Here is a 20,295-nt window from a genome sequence, read left to right as displayed (position 1 = left end):
TTGAGGTTAATCTTAATTAAATTTCCTCTTATTGATAAAATAAAAAAAAAACAAATTGGGGTAGCAGAAAGAAAAAAAACAAAAATTATAATTTATCTTCTGCTTTCCTATAGCAGTTGGTGGCACCTCCAACCTTGTCTCTTGCCGCCTTTAACTGAACAACTGCCTGAAGATGCAGCCAGGGAGAAAGTTCTCCCCTGGCTATCAGAAAATTTTATCAGTTGAATCAAAAAATTTTTTGAAATCGCCCAGGAGACCGATAAAAGAGGAGGTTTGGAAATCCTTGAGAGAGGTTGAGGATACTGGTCAAGAATCTCCCTTGGATTCGTGGAAACAAAGGAACTAATCCATTTTTTAGGTTCACTCTCCCTTGAGAACAAAATTCCTATAGATCGAAAAATCTCAACCTAAGAACGTCACACAATCCTTCAGTTGAAATCTAATCACAAGGGTCGTTGCATGAGATAGCCTCCTAGAAAGGTTTAGAAAAAATAAGAGGTGTTTGCATCCTTGAAGGGCGCAATGGAAGTGGTTGGAGGGCCTTTTATGAGTCTCTCCCTTCCCTAGACTCACCTCTGCCACCCCCTCCCATCTGTCCTTCCAACCCCTGGGTCATACAAAGAGTCAAATCATTTCGGTGGGTGGAAGCAAAGTGGTCAAAATTTTACATGAGTCCAATCCTTTTGGGCCTTGGAGACTAGATTTTATCTGTGAAATACCAGCAGACTTAGCTTGGGAAGAGGTAGAGAGAGGTCTAACAACAAACTTGCATTCACCAACTTGGATTACCCTCTGACCTTTCAACAATTATCAAGCAATAGGCTTTGCGGAATTGGACGAGCAACTACAAAAATGGTTGAGCATTGTTTTTTGATCAATAACAGAAACTTTTATTAATTAAAAGGATATGGAAAAGATACAACAAGAAGGGGGGTAAAATCTCTTACCCCACCCAAAAAACATCACATTACAATACAGCCCAAAAGAAACTAGTTCTTCCCACCCCTTGTTTAGCTAGATAATCTGCAAGAAAAATGGTTGAGCATTGAATACACTCTCCATTTTCGGGAAAACAATTAGTCTATAAAGATGGTGGCCTTAGGTGAATTCCCTTGATAATTAGCTCAGTTTTAACGGTTGGACCGAAGTTAGAGGTTTGCCCTTTCACCTCTGGAAGCAGACCACGTTCGAGCTCATCAGTAGCTTTTGTGGAGGTCTGGAATCAGTCCATGCCTCAACTAGATTACAAAAAGACCTTACCAAGGCAAAAATCAAGTTCTTAGCAGAAGCTTGCATGTGGTTCCAAGATCAATCCTTCTGAATGAAAGAAACATCTGGTTCAATGTAGTAGTCTCGGTGGAGAAGGAAACCGAGTCGATTGGGTTAACTTGTGAGGTGTTCCCTAACTGAGTGGACTCACCCCCTTTTTTGGCCAAGGACAGTCATGCAACTGCCCCCGTGTTAGATGTCCCTCCCGCCAAGACCCCAAGCCCCTAGTCTTTCAAATTTCAAACCTCCCCAAGTCAGCGTAATAGTGGACTTGGCCCACACTTCAATCAAACCCCCTAGCCCCAAGCCTAGGCTTCCTAGTAGCACATTTGGTCCCCAACTAGTAAGGATGGGCCTAAATTAGAGAAGTTTGACTTCATAAGCTTTAGACTCTCCATTCTGGTTCAGACTTACCAAGAGGATGTGTTGACACCAACCTCTACTCCCACACCTCTCTACTACCCCCCCACCACCCACATACACACCTCCCATCTGCTCAACTGATTCTGACTGAAGAGGATAGTGAAAGGTGTTGAGTGGGCCGACTTGTGTTTAGTTTATTTCCTTTTAAATTAAGATGTTGTTGGGCCTTGGGCCCATTAGTCTTTATTTTTTAAAGAGTTGTAATTACTTAGGTTGAGTTGTCGCCCAACTTAGGGCATCTTTGTAATATCTCATACTTAAGTTAATTATAAATAGAATGAGGGGCTGGCGGCTAGGGTTAAGTTAATCTATCCTAGTCGACCTTCTTCTCTTTTCTTTTCTTTCTTTTGTCTCTTGCTGAAATCCCCAACTTTCTACTCTTCCTTTCACAAGAAGCTTGGCCGAAATCAGCACATAAGGTTTTCTACTTGGTATCAGAGTGGGTTGAAGGTTCTTGAAGAGATTCGTTCCCGCAGCCCTAGATCGGCCGACTGCATGGAGATTTAAGAGGCTGATCGAAGCTTTCAGGTAAGCCCAGTTTTTGGATTTTCTTGGTGGATCTGTATGCTTTATAGCTGGTCTAGGGTTTCTCATCAGAATCAGGAAAAACTGGAGAAAGGGGAAGAGTCTTGATTTTGTTGGACTCTTCAATTTTGACCTAGGTAGTGGCGCCCTATTTTTTTAGGGTTCCTCTGGGTTTTTTGTAAGGGGCGATTCAAGTTCCATGTGGTTTGGAGGCCTCTAGAGAGGGCGGTTGCTTCTTCTCTCCCTTCTCCCCATCCCACCGAAAAGGAATCTTTCGTGGGAAGAAAGTCCAGGACACCAAAGGAGTGTCGTTGGTTCCAGAAGGTATTCTGTTTATTCTTGTTGCATTTTTAGCTGATTTCTCTACCTCTTTGAAACACATGGAGGGACACAGAGTTGAATATAAGCCCGGGAATGAAATGAGACCAGTGAGAGGAGGTGCTGGAGACCCCTTCGGAGCCGGAACCATTACTACAGTTAGGTTGGATGGTACAAATTACTTGGAATGGTCCCAATCTGCAAAGATGGCCATTGGGGCTCGTGGAAAATTGGGGTATATTACTGGTGAAGAGGTAAAACCCGAAACTGGCAACTCTTGGTGGGTGCAAGAAAATTATATGGTAATGACATGGTTGTGTAATTCTATGTTGCCACATATAAGTAAAAACTTTTTATGGGCAAACACTGCTAAGGAGATATGGGATGGAGTGGCAGAGACCTATTCACAGAAGGAGAATGTTTCTAGGGCTTATCAACTAAGAAATCAGATTATTGCTACTAGGCAGGGAGATAGATCTGTTGCAGCTTATTTTTCAGTCCTTAAGACCCTGTGGCAAGAGATTGATCATCTAGAGACCTTTGCTTGGGAAACCACCAAGGATGCAGCTACCTATCAAAGACACTTAGAGAAGTATAGGGTGTTTGAATTCCTTGCTGGCCTTAACCCTGAGTATGACATTGCACGACAGCATCTTCTTTCCAGGGACAGTGTCACTCTCTCCCAAGCATATGCATTCGTGTCAGGGGAGGAGTGCAGGAGGGATGTAATGATGAAGAATCTCATGACTGATCAGTCTGCTATGGTAAGTGCTGTGAAACCTAAATAGAATGGTAATGAGAACAAGAAGGAAGACAAAAGGGACTCAGTCTGTGACTATTGTAAGAAGCCGAAGCATACAAGAGATACTTGTTGGAAGCTTCACCCACATCTTGTGCCAACCAGATTGAAGAATAAGAAAGGAAATGCACATATGGCAGTTACTGGTGACACTCCGGCCCCTCCTACTACAGCTGCCTTGGAGTCTGTTGCAGCTGCTGCAGTAAGGGCTGTGCTTGAGAGGTTTGGGTTACTTCTGAATCAGAGGGATACAGCTAGTTCCAATTCAGCCGCAACCGGACAACAAGGTACAGGTAGCATAGGTGGAACTCACTCTACCTCCCTTGCCCACACAGGTAGTCCACATGTCACTGCAAACTATGTTTCTGCTTCAGGTAAGGAGAGATCTCCTTGGATTATAGACTCTGGAGCCTCAGAGCACATGACCCATTACTCCACCATTTTCTCCTCTTACCAGCTCAGTTCTGGCAGAGATAGGGTCTCCACAGCTGATAGATCCCATGTTCCTATTGCTGGTAAGGGATCTGTCAAGATTAATGATTCCGTTTGTTTACCCTCTGTCCTCCATGTTCCTAGATTGAGCACCAACTTGTTATCTGTTAGTAGTTTGACTAAGAATCTGAACTGCTCAGTAATTTTTTCTCCTGGACATTTATTTTGCAGGATCTGGATTCAAAGAGGACGATTGGGAGTGGTCGTGAAGTGAATGGAATCTACCTCCTGGATACTCTTCCAATTCACCAAAGTCATCATGTTTGCAAGGGCAGTGAGTCAAAACTTGTGGATCAGATTATACTTGGGCATAATCGTCTGGGCCATTTGTCTTTTTCTTCTTTAAGCTCTTTGTTTCCAAAACTGTTTGAGTTTGTGAGTCTGTCAGGGTTGAAGTGTGAAGGTTGTGAACTTGGAAAGCATTGTAGACACTCTTTTAAACCGAGTAATAAAAGATGTTCTTCTCTTTTTGATGTTATTCATTCGGATGTGTGGGCCCTTATCATGTTCCCTCTATGGGCGGCTATCGCTATTTTCTCCTGTTTGTGGATGATTTCTCTCGACATTCCTGGATTTACTTGATGAAATCACGTGATGAGGTACCATCCTTGGTGAGACAATTCCATCAGATGGTATTAACACAGTTTGGAACTGGAATTAAGATGTTCAGATCTGACAATGCTAGGGAATATTTTGAGAGACATCTTGCCTCATATCTGTTGGAGTATGGTGTTGTCCATCAAAGTAGTTGTTCCTACAGTCCACAACAGAATGGTGTTGCAGAGAGAAAGAACAGCCACATTGTTGAGACGACAAGAAGCATGATGATCACAGCGACAGTTCTAGTTCGTTTTTGGGGTGATGCTATTCTCATGGCAGTATATCTGATTAACAGGATGCCTTCTCGTATATTTGGATTCAGCACTCCATTCAGCCTTCTTTTTCCTCAGGGGGAGATGTTTCATATTCCTCTAAGGGTGTTTGGGTGTGTCTGCTTTGCGCATATTCTTGGTCCTTACCGTTCGAAGCTTGATCCCAAGGCAAAGAAATGTGTCTTCCTTGGATATGCAGAGAATCAGAAAGGGTACCGCTGCTATGATTCAGTCTCTGGGAACCGGTTTGTTACTATGGACATCACTTTTTTCGAATCTACATACTTCTTCTCAAGGAATCCTTCTAAGGGGGAGCGTTTTGGGGAAGTAAGTCAGCAGTCTATCCCCCTCCCAGTTCTAGTTCCTGTGCCTACTACTGTGCTTGACAACCATTCGATGTCACCTACCTTGCCCCCCTCTTTGCGTTCCGTCTCACAGTATTACTCACGGCAGAGACTTCATAAGGAGGTTGATTCCACTACAGCAGAAGTCACACCACTTCCTGTCGATCCCTTGGAGACTCCAGATTCGGTTGATACAGATCCAGGTATTCCTTTTGATCCCTCTACTATTTCAGTTCCCATTGGTCCCACTAACACTGTTACAGATAACCTTGATCTCCCTATTGCTCTTAGAAAAGGGAAGAGGAAGTGCACTGCTCATTGCATATCACAATACTTATCCTACAATGGACTTTCTCCTTCCTACTGTGCTTTTCTCTCTTCTCTTGATTCCGTGTCTATACCCAAGGGTGTTAGTGAGGCTCTCTCCAAACTTGAGTGGAAGGCAGCTATGCAAGAAGAGATGGAGGCTTTGATTAAGAATCAGACATGGGAGATTGTGGACCTACTAGAAGGCAAGGAGACAGTTGGATGCATATGGGTTTACATAGTAAAGTATAAGGCAGATGGAAGCATAGAGAGGTACAAGGCAAGACTTGTTGCAAAAGGATACACACAGACCTATGGCATTGATTATCTAGGGACTTTTGCACCAGCTGCAAAGATGACCTCGGTTCGGATACTCCTTTCTCTTGCTGCCTCATACTCTTGGCCCTTGTTTCAACTGGATGTGAAGAATGCTTTCCTAAATGGGGATCTGCAAGAAGAGGTGTATATGGATCTTCCAGCTGGTTTTTATGATAATGCTAAAGAGGGAAAGGTATGCAAGTTGAAGAAGTCACTATATGGCTTGAAACAATCCCCTAGAGCATGGTTCGACAGATTCAGAAAGGCCCTGATTGTTTTTGGCTACACTCAAACTCAATATGATCACACCTTGTTTGTGAAGCGCAGGGGATCCTTGGTGTCAATCCTAATTGTTTATGTGGATGATATTGTTGTCCCTGGGAATGATCTGAGTGAGATTGATAGTCTGAAGAGGAACCTGCATAAGGAATTTGAGATTAAGGACTTTGGAGAACTGAGATACTTCTTCGGCATTGAAGTTGCAAGATCGAAACATGGAATTTTTATCTCTCAAAGGAAGTATGTCTTGGACCTCTTCCAAGAAACAGTGAAACTTGGAACAAAGGCAGCTAGCACCCCCATTGATTAAAACCATAGAATTAGTGCATCAGAAGGTGAACCAGTAAAGGACCTTGGGAGGTACCAAAGACTTGTGGGTCGGCTACTATACTTGTGCATGACAAGACCGGACATCTCCTATGCAGTAAGTGTAGTGAGTCAATACATGCATGCTCCACGAAACCAGCACTGGAAGGCAGTTGACAGGATCTTTGCTTATTTGAAGGGACATCCAGGCAGAGGCATATTGTTTACTGATCATGGACAGCTCAAGCTAGAGACCTATACAGATGCGGACTGGGCAGGATGCCTTGATGACAGAAGATCAACTTCAGGAGTGTGCACCCTAGTTGGGGGCAACCTAGTCTCATGGAAGAGTAAAAAACAAACAGTTGTGGCAAGATCAAGTGCAGAAGCCGAATATAGGGCCATGGCACATGGAGTTTCAGAACTTCTCTGGATCCGTTCTCTATTGGAAGAAATCGGTGTTCAGGCAAAAGAACCTATGATGCTATACTGCGATAACCAGGCAGCAATTAATATTGCTCATAATCCAGTCCAGCACCGAACTAAGCACATTGAAGTAGATAGACATTTTATCAAAGAAAGGGTAACTTCTGGAGAAGTTTGTCTTCCATACATTTCTTCTGATCTGCAGCTTGCTGATGTCCTCACAAAAGGCGTTGCAAAGAATAAGCTGGAGCATGATCTACGCAAGTTGGGGATGTGTGACATCTACTCCCAACTTGAGGGGGAGTGTTGAGTGGGCCGATTTGTGTTTAGTTTATTTCCTTTTAAATTAAGATGTTGGGCCTTGGGCCCATTAGTCTTTATTTTTTAAAGAGTTGTAATTACTTAGGTTGAGTTGCCGCCCTACTTAGGGCATCTTTGTAATATCTCATACTTAAGTTAATTATAAATAGAATGAGGGGCTGGCGGCTAGGATTAAGTTAATCTATCCTAGTCGACCTTCTTCTCTTTTCTTCCCTTTCCTTTGTCTCTTGCTGAAATCCCCAACTTTCTACTCTTCCTTTCACAAGAAGCTTGGCCGAAATCAGCACATAAGGTTTTCTACTAAAGGGAAGATGAGTCGGAAGCTTTCGAAATAGAAGCGGGATCGACTAGAAACAATACAAGTAGATGAACGTCAACAGTTTGTTCTTCGAAGGTTCAGATGTCACCCAACATCAGTCTCCCAACCCCCAAATAGTGATGGCTGTCTCCTCCTTGGCCGGTGAAGGTATGGGAAATCTTACAAGCCCTTCCCTTCTCCTCCAGTCCCAAAATCTAGGTATGCAGGTTCAACACCCCCTCCTCTTTTTTCCCTTTTCTCTCCTTCTCTTGAATCATTTCCAGGCACCTTGCCCCCTGCTACCCCTTTCTCAGTTTCAGGTTTTGATGAAAGTGCTGCCCCTACTCATCCCAAAGAAGCTTTAGAAATGGAAGGTTTAGAAGTTTTTTCACCTTTGAAAGAAGATCGCCCTGGAAGTGACACTGATAGAATGGCAGAAAATCTAGGTGTCTCAGTGATGGATAAAAATGGGAGGAAATGGAAAATCAGCGAATTCTTGACAGAGGAAGGAAGTAGATTACACCTGAGGTCAATAAGGGGAATTCAGAAAACTGAAATGTCATTTGAATTAGGGAGGAGAGAGTAGAGATAACACAGGGAGGAAGAGATCATAGGCATAGTTGTCAAGGCAACTTCTAGGTGACAAGACGCCCTTGGAGGCTCGCCTTGCCTAGTTGCCAAGCAGTTTTGTGCATTGTGTTATAAAATACTTTTATATTTTTAATTTTTTGACATTATAATTATAAAGTAGACATTATTAAACTAGAATATTCATTTTATGTGTTCATATACTAATTGCTTTTTTATATTTTCTTAATTATAGGGGTTTTATCGAAAATTTGTTCCTTGATTGAACCCTCAATGATTTCAAAACCTGAACCAATAAGCAAGGGAAGAACTTAAAATTTTGTCTAATCAACACATTTTCTTCTTCCACATCATCATCATCTTCTTCTTCTTCTTTCACCTTTTCTTTTCTTCTTTTCCTATAACAAAAGTAGGGGTTCAGCCCCTATGTTTTTTTGAATTTTCTTTCCTTTGTTCTTTTTCTTCTCATAAAATGTTGATTTTTTAGACTTAAACATGAAATTTATACTTGTATCATGAAATTTATGGATAATTATTAAGGAAAGATGGTTATGGAACCTAGGCAACAAGGCCCCCCTCTATTGCCTAGCCTCGCCTTGGCGCCTTGAAAACTATGACCATAGGGGAAATCAACTCTAGGTGCTCAATGAAGATCCTGTCTCGGAATGTGAGAGGTCTAGGTGGGTCTCAGAAGTGAAGCTTGGTCAAAGAATTGCTGATGAGAGAAAACCTTGACATAATAGTGTTACAGGAGACAAAAAAAGAAAATTTTAACAGAAGATTAAAAAGTTCAATTTGGGAGGTTAGAAACAAAAAATGGGCTTGGATTGCCTCGAATGGAGCCTCAGGAGGTCTGATTATATTTGGGATGAAAGCTCAGTTTCAGGATTGGAAGTTGATAGAGGAACCTACTCGATTTCAGTTGGATTCTCACTGGAGTTTATGGCCCAAACAACCCTACAGCCAGAGCCTTTCTTTAGGAGGAGTTAGGCTCAATTGATTCACAAAACTTCTTCCCCTGGTGTATTGTTGGGGATTTTAATGTCACCAGATTCCCTTTAGAGAAGTCTAATGGAACAAGATGAACAAGGAGTATGAGAGACTTTTTTAATTTTATTCAGACCTTCTCCCTCATTGACCCTCCCCTTCATAATGCCAAATTTACTTGGTCAAACTTGCAAGAGAATGCAGTGTGCAGCCAATTGGATAGATTCCTTTTCTCTACAGAGTGGGAAGAGAAGTTCCCTAATTTGCTACAGGAAATTAGCCCTCGGAGTACTTCAGATCATTGGCCGGTTATTTTAAATACGGAGAAAGTTAATATTACAAAATCTCCTTTCAAATTTGACAAATACTGGATTTTGCATCAGGATTTTAAAGAAAAGGTGAAAATCTGGAGCAAGGAAACCTTCAATCCCTTGAAGGTAGAAAAAGAGAAAATTTGGAGCGAACTAACAATTCTGGATAAAAAAGAATGTAATGGTCAGTTAGATAGAGAAGAAAGAGAAAGGAGGAAGGTAATGCAGGCTGAATGGGAGGATGTTAGAAGTAACATTTTATTGGAAGCAGAGATCCAGATGTCAGTGGCTAAAAGAGGGTGATGGTAATACTTGTTTCTTTCTTAGATTGGCAAATAGTAGAAGAAGAAAAAACTTTATCTCAGACTACAAGTTGGAGACCAACTTACTTCAGACTAGGACCTCATAGTCTCAAGATTGTTTCAAAGAGCTCTACTCTTCTGACAAGGTCTGGAGACTTAGACAGCTTGGGAAGGACCAAAATTATCTCAAGAAGGTAGAACCTGACTGGGGAGGGAGTTCAATGAGGAAGAAATAAAATCTGCGATATTTACATTAGATGAGGATAAAGCCACAGGCCCTGATGGGTTTTCCTAGGCTTTTTATCATGAATGCTGGGATATGGTGAAAGCGGATTTGTCAGAAGTGTTTGAGGATTTTTACAGTTCATCCATCATCAATAAGGGTACCAATTCCACCTTTGTCAAGCTCATTCCCAAGAAGACTGGCTCTTTAGGGGTAAGAGATTTTCGACCAATCAGCCTTCTGGGTAGCCTTTATAAGATCATAGCTAAGGTATTGGCAAATCGGCTGAAACGAGTTATCAGAGAGGTAGTTGCTCCCACTCAAAGTGCTTTTATTAAAGGAAGACAGATTGTTGATGGTATTTTGGTAGCCAATGAAGTTGTGGAAGATAACAAAAACAAGGGCAAAAAGGGGTTGTTTGCAAAATTGACATTGAAAAGGCTTATGATAGGCTGGATTGGAATTGCCTGTGGAGGATCTTAGAGCTGAAAGGATTTCATAACACTTGGATTAGTTGGATGAAGGGTTGTATCAGATCAGCTAGGTTCTCCATCCTAATCAATGGGGACCCCAAAGACTTCTTTAAGGCTCCATGGGGCCTGAGACAAGGATGCCCCCTCTCCCCCTTGCTGTTCACACTTGTGGCTGATATTCTTGATGCCTTTATGCCTAAGGCAGTAAATCTGGACTGTTTTAAAGGCTTTATGGTGGGGCGAGATAACATCCACATCACTCATCTTCAATATGCTGATGACACAATCTTCTTTGTAGAGGGTAAGAGAGAATATATCCATAATCTCAAAAACATCCTCAAGTGCTTTGAAGCAGTGACGGCTGAAAACCAATCTGGAGAAGAGCAGCATCATTATTGGTATACACATCTCTCAACAAGAGTTGGCAGAGCTTCAAAGGTCTTTGGGACGTAGAACAGAAACTTGGCCAATCAGTTATTTAGGACTTCCTTTGGGTGGAAATCCTACATTAGATAACTTCTGGCAACCTTTCATTGAGAAAAGTGAAAGAAGACTGGAGTTCTGGAAAAGAAATTGCATTTCTAAAGGGGGTAGTCTCACCCTAATCAAGGCAACTCTCTTTAACACTTTCTATCAGTCTTTAAAATCCCAGTCAGAGTTAGGAAGCACTTAGAAAAATTGCAGCGTAACATCCTCTGGGATGGAGGGGGAAAAAAATAAATCACTTGGTAAATTGGGAAATAGTGTGTAAACTGAAGAAAGGAGGTTTGGGGCTTGGGCACGTCATAGATAGAAACAGGTCCCTTCTTAGGAAGTGGATATGGAGATTTAAGACAGAGGAAAATGCTCTTTGGGCAGCAGTGATTCAGAGTAAATATGGAGAAAATCATTTGGAAAGGGGCAACACTCCATCGATTCCAAGATGCTCACTTGCTAATCCATGGAAAGGTATTCTTATTACCCAAAATACTTTTGTTTCCTTGATAAAAAAAATACTTTTGTTTCCTTCATTAGGTACAGATTGGGCAATGGAAATAAAATATAATTTTGGAATTGACCTTTGGTGGGGAAACAATCCCCTTTCAATTTCTTTCCCTTGTTTTCTTTAGTAAGAGATAAAAATGCCCTGGTATCCTCAACCATCCTTTTGGCAAACAACCAAGTTTCATATAATTTTAACTTTCGTAGAGACTTAAGAGATTCTGAAATCTCAGACATTTCCCGCCTCCTCTCCATGATCTCAAAAGTCTTCCTCAACCCCTCATCTCAAGACAAGCTAATTTGGTCCCTCACTCCCTCAGGCCAGTTCTCCTCCAACTCCTACTTTCAAAAGCTAATAGAGGACCCTTCCCCCCGGCCTTTTCGGACAAAAGGATTTGGCTCTCCTTTGTTCCCCCCAAAGTTGCCTTCTTCGTTTGGGAATGCCAACAAAGCTCAGAAACAAAAAGGGGAATGCCAATGTGGCCATTACTGCTGATGGTGTATCCTCCTCTAGTAGAAGAACCACATCCCTAGACACTTTAGCTTGTCCCGTAGTAGGGAAAGGCACTGTTAGGGTGTTTGACACCATTACTTTACCTTGTCTTGCATGTTCCCAAGTTACATACTAATCTCTTATCTGTTAGTAGCTTAACAAAAACTTTAAATTGTTCTGTGGCCTTTCTTCTTGATTGTTATGTTTTCTTAGGATTTGGAATCAAGGAGGATGATTGTGAGCAGTGGTAATAGTCCTAATGGATCATAGTTTGTGAGTCAGATTAGGGCATGCGTCTTTTATTTATTTAGTCTGGAGTGCAAAAGTTTTTGACTTGCTAAACATTGTATACATTTATTTACTTAAAGCAATAAAAGAAGTGTTTCAGCTTTTGACATTGTTCATACTAATGTTTGGGGGCCCTACTCTATCCCCTCTATGGGTGGATATCGATATTTCCTTTTGTTTGTGAATGATTATACTTGGTTCTCTTGGATTTGTTTGATGCATTCACAAGATGAGGTGCCTTTTATGACAATTTTATCTGATGGTTTTCACACAATTTGGAGCTAGAATTAAGATATTCAGATTAGACAATGCCAAAGAGTATTGTAAGAAGGTTTTAACAACTTATTTGTTGGAGCATGGGGTTGTTCACTAGAGCAGCTATGTTTATTCTCCTTAATAGAATGGAGTAGTAGAAAGAAAGAACTGACATATTCTTGAGGTGGCTAGGAGTATCATAATATATGCTTTAGTTCCAGTTTAGTTTTGGGGTGATGTTGTGTATAAATTAATCGTATGCCTTCACGTCTTCTTGAGTTTAAGACACCATATGGTCTTCTCTGTTTTCTGAGGGAGAGTTGTTTCATATTTCTTTGAGAATCTTTGGGTGTACTTTTGTTCACAATATTTGGCCCTCACCATAATAAACTTGATCTTAAAGCCAGGAAGTGTGTCTTCCTTAGGCACAATCAAAACCAGAAGGGGCATTGTTGCTATAATCCGGTTTCAGGGAGTCGATATGTATTATGATGATTCGGCCTGCCTTTGAGTTCTGTTAGTCTGATAACAACCAAGAAGAGAGAAGAAGAAAGAAGAAAGAAAGAGAGAGAAAAGAGGAGAAAAGGAGAGAAGAAAAGTCTGGTTCGAATGAGAGAAAAAATTACCTCTCCCATTCGGCCGTACATGTTTTATATTACTAACATAATGGAAAAGACACATGTGCCCTTACTTAAGTGAGGGACACTAGTTCTAATATAATATTACAGATCAACAACCTCAACATAAGTATAAAGACAGAAATACCCCTACACTAACACACCCCCTCAAGTTGGTGAGTATATATCATATAATCTCAGCTTGTTACATATGTAGTCCACTCTTCCCCGACTCAACCCTTTTGTAAATAAGTCTGCCCACTGGTTCCCTGTGTTAACATATGCAGTGTCTATCACTCGATTTAGCACCTTCTCTCTCACAAAGTGACATTCAACCTCTATGTGCTTGGTTCTTTCATGAAACACCGGATTAGAAGAAATATGAATTGCAGCCTGATTGTCACAATAGAGCTTCATTGGAGTGTTAACATTGTATCCTATCTCTTGTAGAAGGTTCCTTAGCCACACTATATCACAAGTAGTATGTGCCATAGCTCTATATTCTGCCTCTACACTGTTTCTCGCCACGACTGTCTGCTTCTTACTTTTCCATGTCACTAGATTACCCCCAAGAAAAGTGCAATAGCCTGTGGTAGACCTCCTATCATACATAGAACCGACCCCGTCAACATCAGTATATCCTTCTATTTCAAGTTTTCCACCACTTTTGTATATCAAACCATGACCAGGAGCCCCTTTTAAATACCTCACAATTCTTAGAACCGCATCCCAATGAGGAACCAGAGGTTTCTGCATGAATTGACTTACCACACTAACCGCAAATGAAATATCTGGTCGAGTAATGGTTACGTAGTTCTGTTTACCTACAAGTCGCCAGTATCTGCCAGGGTCTTCAAACACTTCACCCATATCACTGCTCAGCTTAGTATTTGTTTCCATAGGTGTTTTAGCTGGTTTAGCACCTAACAAACCTGCTTCCTCCAGCAAATCAAGCACATATTTCCTCTGGCACAAATTAATACCATGCTTAGACCTTGCTACTTCTATCCCCAAGAAATATTTCAATTTACCAAGGTCCTTTGTTTGAAAATGTTCCTGTAGAAAAGTCTTCAACCTGTCAATGCCCATTTTATCATTCCCGGTAATAACAATATCATCTACATACACCACCGATAGGATTTTTCCTGCCTGAGAGTCATGACTGAAGACGGAATGATCAACTTGGCACTGTTTCATACCAAACTTCTTTACCACCTCACTAAACCTACCAAACCATGGTTGAGGAGACTGTTTAAGCCCATAAATAGCCTTCTTTAGTCTGCATACCTTACCATCCTCCCCCTGAGCAACAAACCCCGTTGGTTGCTCCATAGAGACCTCCTCGAGCTAATCACCATGAAAGAAAGCATTCTTGATATCAAGCTGATAGAGGGGCCAATCATACATAGCAACAAGAGAGATCACAACACGAACCAAACCTATCTTAGCAACTGGGGAGAAGGTCTCTATGTGGTCAATACCATAGGTTTGGGAGTACCCTTTTGCAACCAATCAAGCTTTCAGGCGCTCTACACTACCATCAGGTAAATACTTAACAGTATAAACCCACTTACAACCGACAATCTGTTTCCCAGGAGGAAGAGTGGTGACGTCTCAAGTATGATTATGAGTTAGAGCTGAGAATTCTTCTTCCATTGCACGGCATCACCCTAGAGAGGCAAGGGCTTCCTGGACATCCTTAGGGACAACAATTGAGGATAACAAAGAGATAAACTGGCGATGGGAAGCGAAAAGGTGAGTGAGTGAAACATAATTAGAAATAGGATGAAGGGTACAAGTGCGTTTACCTTTCTGCAAGGCAATGGGAAGATCAAGATCATATACTGGGTTTGGGGCTGGTGTGGAGACAACTGTTGGATGTGTTGACGTTGATGGAGCTGGAGGAGTAGCAGTCGGTACATGTGGGCAATGTGTTTACACTTGACGGATAGGTGGCCGTTCAACAGGTGGTGGCACTGGAGGCAAGGACTTGGTCATGGCTGGAACAAGGGGAACAAAATCCGCAACTGGAAGTGGAAGAGGAGGTGATGAGGAGGAAGAAGCATCACCGGACCCCAAGAAAAACGGAGTAGACTCAAAGAATGTAACACCAGCACACACAAAGGAACATCGGGAACTAGGATGATAACACTTATACCCTTCTGGGTTCGGGAATAGCCAAGGAAGATGCACTTAATGGATCGTGCATCTAACTTGTCCTTCCCGGGGCCCAGATTATGGACGGAGCAGACACACCCAAAAACCTGAGGAGAAAGAGGAAACGGTGACAAGGTGGGAAACAAGGTAGTGAATGGGGAATAACCATCAAGGATAGACGTGGGCATCCGATTAATCAAGAAGCAAGAAGTAAGCACCGCATCACTCCAAAAGGGTTTGGGAACATTCATGTGATGCATGAGGGATCGAGTTGTTTCCAAAAGATGACGATTCTTTCTCTCAGCCACCCCATTTTGTTGTGGGGTGTAGGTACATGAGGTCTAGTGTCTAATGCCATGTTGGTCCAAGTATTCTTGAAATGATGAAGAGAAATATTTACGGCCATTATCGGAACGGAAAATTTTAATGTGAACACCAAATTGGTTGCGAATCTTAGCATAAAATTTTTGGAAGATGCTAAACAATTCACTCATTTCTTTCATTAAATAGAGCCACACCATTCTTGAATAATCAACAAAAATGACAAAATATCTATATCAATTGTATGACATCACTTTATAAGGACCCCAAACATCTGAATGAACCAAAGAAAAAGGACTTGACACACGGTTATCAACCCTAGTACTAAAGGGAACACGATGATGTTTCCCCAATTGACACGGCTCACAATCTAAAACAGAAAGTTGACTCAACGAAGGAACCAAAGATTTCAAAATTTTTAGCGAAGGATGACCAAATCGACAGTGCCACTAGAGAGGAGAGAGAGATGACTGGAGAGCTGTTGATGTTCTTCCACCACTATCAAGATAATACAATCCACCAGCTTCATGCCCTCCACCAATCTTCATCCCCGTCTTGAGATCCTGAAAAACACACAAAGAAGGGTAAAAAGTAATTGAGCAATTGAGTGACTTGGTCAACTTACTAACAGACATAAGGTTAAACGGAAATTTAGGGACATACAAAACTGAGGATAAAGATAAGGGGGTCATGTTAACATTGCCAACACCACAGATCGAGCATGTGGAACCATTAGCAAGGGTAACAAATTGTGATGTTGAGCAATGAGAGAGGGAAGAAAACACACTTGGAGTTCCAGTCATGTGATTGGAGGCTCCAGAGTCAATAATCCAGGGATTGGGTGTGGATGCCAAACAAGCTTTACCTGAGTGTGCGAAAGTAGCCGTGTTCTATTGAGATGTGGATTGGACTAACCTCTCATACTCATTACGGGGAACATTCACCATCTTCTTTCGGGGAACATCTGTGGATGTAGGAGGCATTTAATCAGCTGAACGACTCTCCTGTCTGAAACTGGTGTCACTAGTCATGGCATGATTGGCCCAAGTTGAGGGTGGACCATGCAAGTCATAGCAATAATTAATGGTATGTCCATCCATACCACAATGAGTACATCTCCTCGGACCCGAGCCACGTCCTCTGCCACGGGCTCCCCCTGAATCTCTACCTCCAGTACGACCACCACCACGGTTATATGTAGGTCCACCACCACCACTCCGGCCATATACCAGACCACTGCTACCACCGCGGCCAGACTGAGCTCCTTGAGCTCCACCTCTAACACCACGGCCCCTTGATGCTGCAAAGGCTGATCTATCAGAAACATTAGAGTTCTCAGTAGATCCAATGGAAGTCCTCCAAAGTCGAGCAAACACCTCTTCTAAGGAAGGGAGAGTTGACCCTCCTAGTATCTGAGTCCGCACTGGTTCATACTCAGATTTCAGCCCCACCAAAAATCGAGTCACATCAAGCTGTTCTCTCTGTTGTTGCTGAATTTTGACATCAGAAGTGAGGGGGTGATAAACATTCAACTCATTACAAATGTTTCTCATACTAGTATAGTACTCCTCAAGACTCTGATTGCCCTGTTGCAGATTAAAGTATTCCTGATATAGCTGATATACTATGGTTGTATTGACTTGACCAGAATACAACTTCTTAGCATGGTCCCACACATCTTTGGCAGTGTTAAGAAACATGAAATTTACATTAATCTTGGGTTCCATACTGTTCCATAACCACGTGATAATCTTTGCATCATCTTGTTCCCAGTCATCATACTCATGAGAATCAGTGGTGGGTTTCTCCTCCCTTATGTGTTTCACCTTTTTCTTTGCCTTCAGAAAAACTTCTACAGATTTAGCCCAAGGTACATAATTCTCTCCATTTAGTTTAATGGAGGTCATTTGAACATTCAGGTAGTTAGTAGGTATCATCACATTAGATTTGCTATCACTGTTATCTCCCATTGCTGAATTCTGTTATTATTGAATTCGGCACACTGCACACTACTTGATCACACTGATCACATTGCTTTCAACACTTGTTATTGCTGAAGATTGGACTCTTTACACCACAAACCCTACCCCACGACTACCTGAAATCTCACCACACTATATGAGGACCACTCCCCCTTCGAATCATACAAAAAAAAGAGCATAAACCCTAGCACACTATAGTCTGAAATCCCACCATACGATCTGAAACATACTTCTTATTTGATTCATAACAAGAATATGCATGGAAATCTCTTACCTCATCACCCGAAAAACAAACCACACAAAAAGAAAATTAGACCACACAAGACACCCACTGCACCACACGAATCAACCCTCTTCTCTTTATCGATTAGGGGAGGGCTTCTTAGAAACCACATGAACCGACCATGAGCAGCACAACTGGAGGCTTAGAGACCTCCAAGGGAAGAGGGCGACCACTCCTTTTCAGCCCTTTCCCTTATCTCCAATCGATGGCAGAGAAATCAAGAGAAAACCCTAGATTGAGTGCGTAGAAAATAGAAATCTGGGCAGATCCGAGTTGCTTAGTTGTGCTTTGATACCATATTATGATTTGGCCTGCCCTTGAGTTCTGTTAGTCTGATAACAGCCAAGAAGAGAGAAGAAGAAAGAAGAAAGAAAGAGAGAGAGAAAAGAGGAGAAAAGGAGAGAAGAAAAGTCTGGTTCGAATGAGAGAAAAAATTACCTCTTCCATTCGGCCAGACATGTTTTATATTACTAACATAATGGAAAAGACACATGTGCCCTTACTTAAGTGAGGGACACTAGTTCTTATATAATATTACAGATCAGCAACCTCAACATAAGTATAAAGACAGAAATATGCCTACACTAACAATATGTTACCCTGGATGTTACTTTATTTGAGTCCTCTCCTTTTCTTTGGTGTTTTTTCTCAGGGGGAGTGTCCTGCTCTTATGCATCTTGTTCTTCTTCCTATTCCTGGTTTGTCTTCTCCATTGTTGTCTCTAGAGACTCCAACTCCTACCTCCTCCGCATTTTTCTGGCGTCAACATAGGACGGTTGATTCTGATGCTCCTCATGTACCAATGAGAGAACCTAGTGGTGTGGTGTGGACTAGTCCACACCCACCAATTTCTCATCCACGTTACAACATACCCCCAAGCTGTTATTAATATTGCACACAACCCGGTTCAGCATGATAGGACCAAATACATTGAGTTTGACAGACACTTTATTAGAGAGAGGGTGTCCTTAGGTGAGATGTGTTTGTCTTATGTCACATCAGAGTTGCAATTAGCAAATATCTTCACTAAAGGATTTGCAAAGTACAAACTAGAACGTGATCTACACAGGTTGGGAATGATTGACGTCTTGATGTAGGACCGGCTCAGTTCTAGTCCTTAGAGAATATTGAATGGTCTCTTGGATCAGAGTTTTATGGCTGTTGATGGTTCTAATGGCTTCTTGGAGGAACAAAAGAGAAAATAGGGAGAGAAAGGAGTGAGAAAAATAGCTGGAATCACTCACAGGGTGCCTAGAATCACCCTAGTGGGCTGACGGCTTTGTGGGCCTAATTATCTTTTATGTTTCTATTACCCGTTATGTTCTTTTAGTTGTTGGGCCTAAGCTCACTTGTTTTTTTATTTTTTAAGTAGCTTGTGGTCCCTTTAGTTCTTGCCGCCCTATTAAATGCTTTTTAGTCTTTGTACTACATCAATTAATTATAAATATAAGTGGAGGAGGCAGGTGGTTTGAGAACGTTTTGCCTCCTCATTGTTCTCTCATTCTTTCTCTCTTCTTTCTTCTTGCTCTTTACAACACCTTTGTTCTCTTAATTTTTTGGCAATCTTTCTTTGTTTTTTTTTTTTTTTTAGTTTCTACTGATTTCTTAATCTTTTTACCAAGACTCTTTGATCTTCATCGTTAATGCACCTAACATGGTTTAAATCTTTGCCTTTCCTTTTTCTCAACTTTGCTAGTTTATACATTCCTTTTTTCTCTCTTTAGTGCCTAATTTATGGTAATGTTCATCATATGTCCTACATTTAACTTCATTCACTTTTTTTTTTTTTTTTAACTTCCTTTCTTATGGTTTTATATTTTTCCCAGTTTTCTGCATTTTTAGCCTTTTTCCATTCTTTAACATGTTTGTTTTAATTTGATTATATTTTGAACTTTCAATCCTAATAAAGTGCTCTATCTAATCTTAATGTAGGAGGTCATAAATCTCTTTCCATTATTCAGAGTTCTTTACTTGCAAATGTCATGATTGTTCTTTGTGCACATCTGTTTGTTGAAGATTGTCTTCATACTCTTCGTATTTTGTAGGTATCTCCTGATCAGGCTCAATTGCTTGCTATGCTTGTCCAACTTATTGGGGCAAAACGATGCATTGAAGTTGGAGTTTATACTGTATGTATCCTTCAATTCACATTGGCTATCTGATGCATGTATGTATGTATGGACGATATAATTCTATGCCATTACCTTTTCTTAAAATTACTAAACTTTTAGTTATTATAACTCTTGTTTCTCTTTTGAATATCCATATATTTGCAAAATTAAAAGTGCACTTGTTAGAATTTGTAAGTTGGTGTTTTTACCATATGGAAGGGCCATTGCCCAATGCTGGTCTTCACTATCGAAGGTTTTGGGAGTGCTGGACTGGAGATGGACCTGCCTTTTAATTTTATTGTATATAATTTGATGTATAATAATTTTTGGCTACCATGAGAGAATGCTACATTATTTGGTTTGTATCTCTACCACCCTACATATTACCAAAAGCAATGTATTTTAGTTTTGCCAATTTTGTTCCCTAATCTCATCTTTTGTTTCAGGTCCCATGTTTTCCAAGTAGTTGGTGCATTTCTTTTGATTGGTGAAAATTGAAATTCTTATTAGAGCATCAAAACAACCATAAATGTGCCAAGCACCCATTTTTTTTTGGAGGCTAGCTTCCTACATACCTACCTCTCTCTTAGTTTACAAAGACTATTTAAGTATTTATGTTGGTGTATA

General features: G+C 41.2%; 1 protein-coding gene across 20 annotated transcripts in view; it reads left to right on the top strand.

Annotated features, from left to right (window-relative positions):
• The window catches only part of LOC104585791 (putative caffeoyl-CoA O-methyltransferase At4g26220), a 91,129-nt gene that overhangs the window by 13,480 nt on the left and 57,354 nt on the right, over positions 1-20,295 (top strand). For all 20 annotated transcript variants that reach the window (XR_016081120.1, XR_016081113.1, XR_016081124.1 and 17 more), the window contains exon 3: positions 19,603-19,686. Coding sequence is in view for 8 of the 20 variants with exons in the window: in XM_010242790.3 (XP_010241092.1) it covers positions 19,603-19,686 (84 nt within the window). In the remaining 12 variants the exon portion in view is untranslated. The remainder of the gene's footprint in view (positions 1-19,602; positions 19,687-20,295) is intronic.

Source organism: Nelumbo nucifera, chromosome 1, assembly GCF_055504915.1.
Source record: "Nelumbo nucifera cultivar China Antique chromosome 1, China Antique-T2T, whole genome shotgun sequence".
In the NCBI taxonomy this organism is placed as follows: domain Eukaryota; kingdom Viridiplantae; phylum Streptophyta; class Magnoliopsida; order Proteales; family Nelumbonaceae; genus Nelumbo; species Nelumbo nucifera.
The sequence above is the reverse complement of the archived record's forward strand: the minus strand, read 5'-3'. Positions and strand labels throughout refer to the sequence as shown.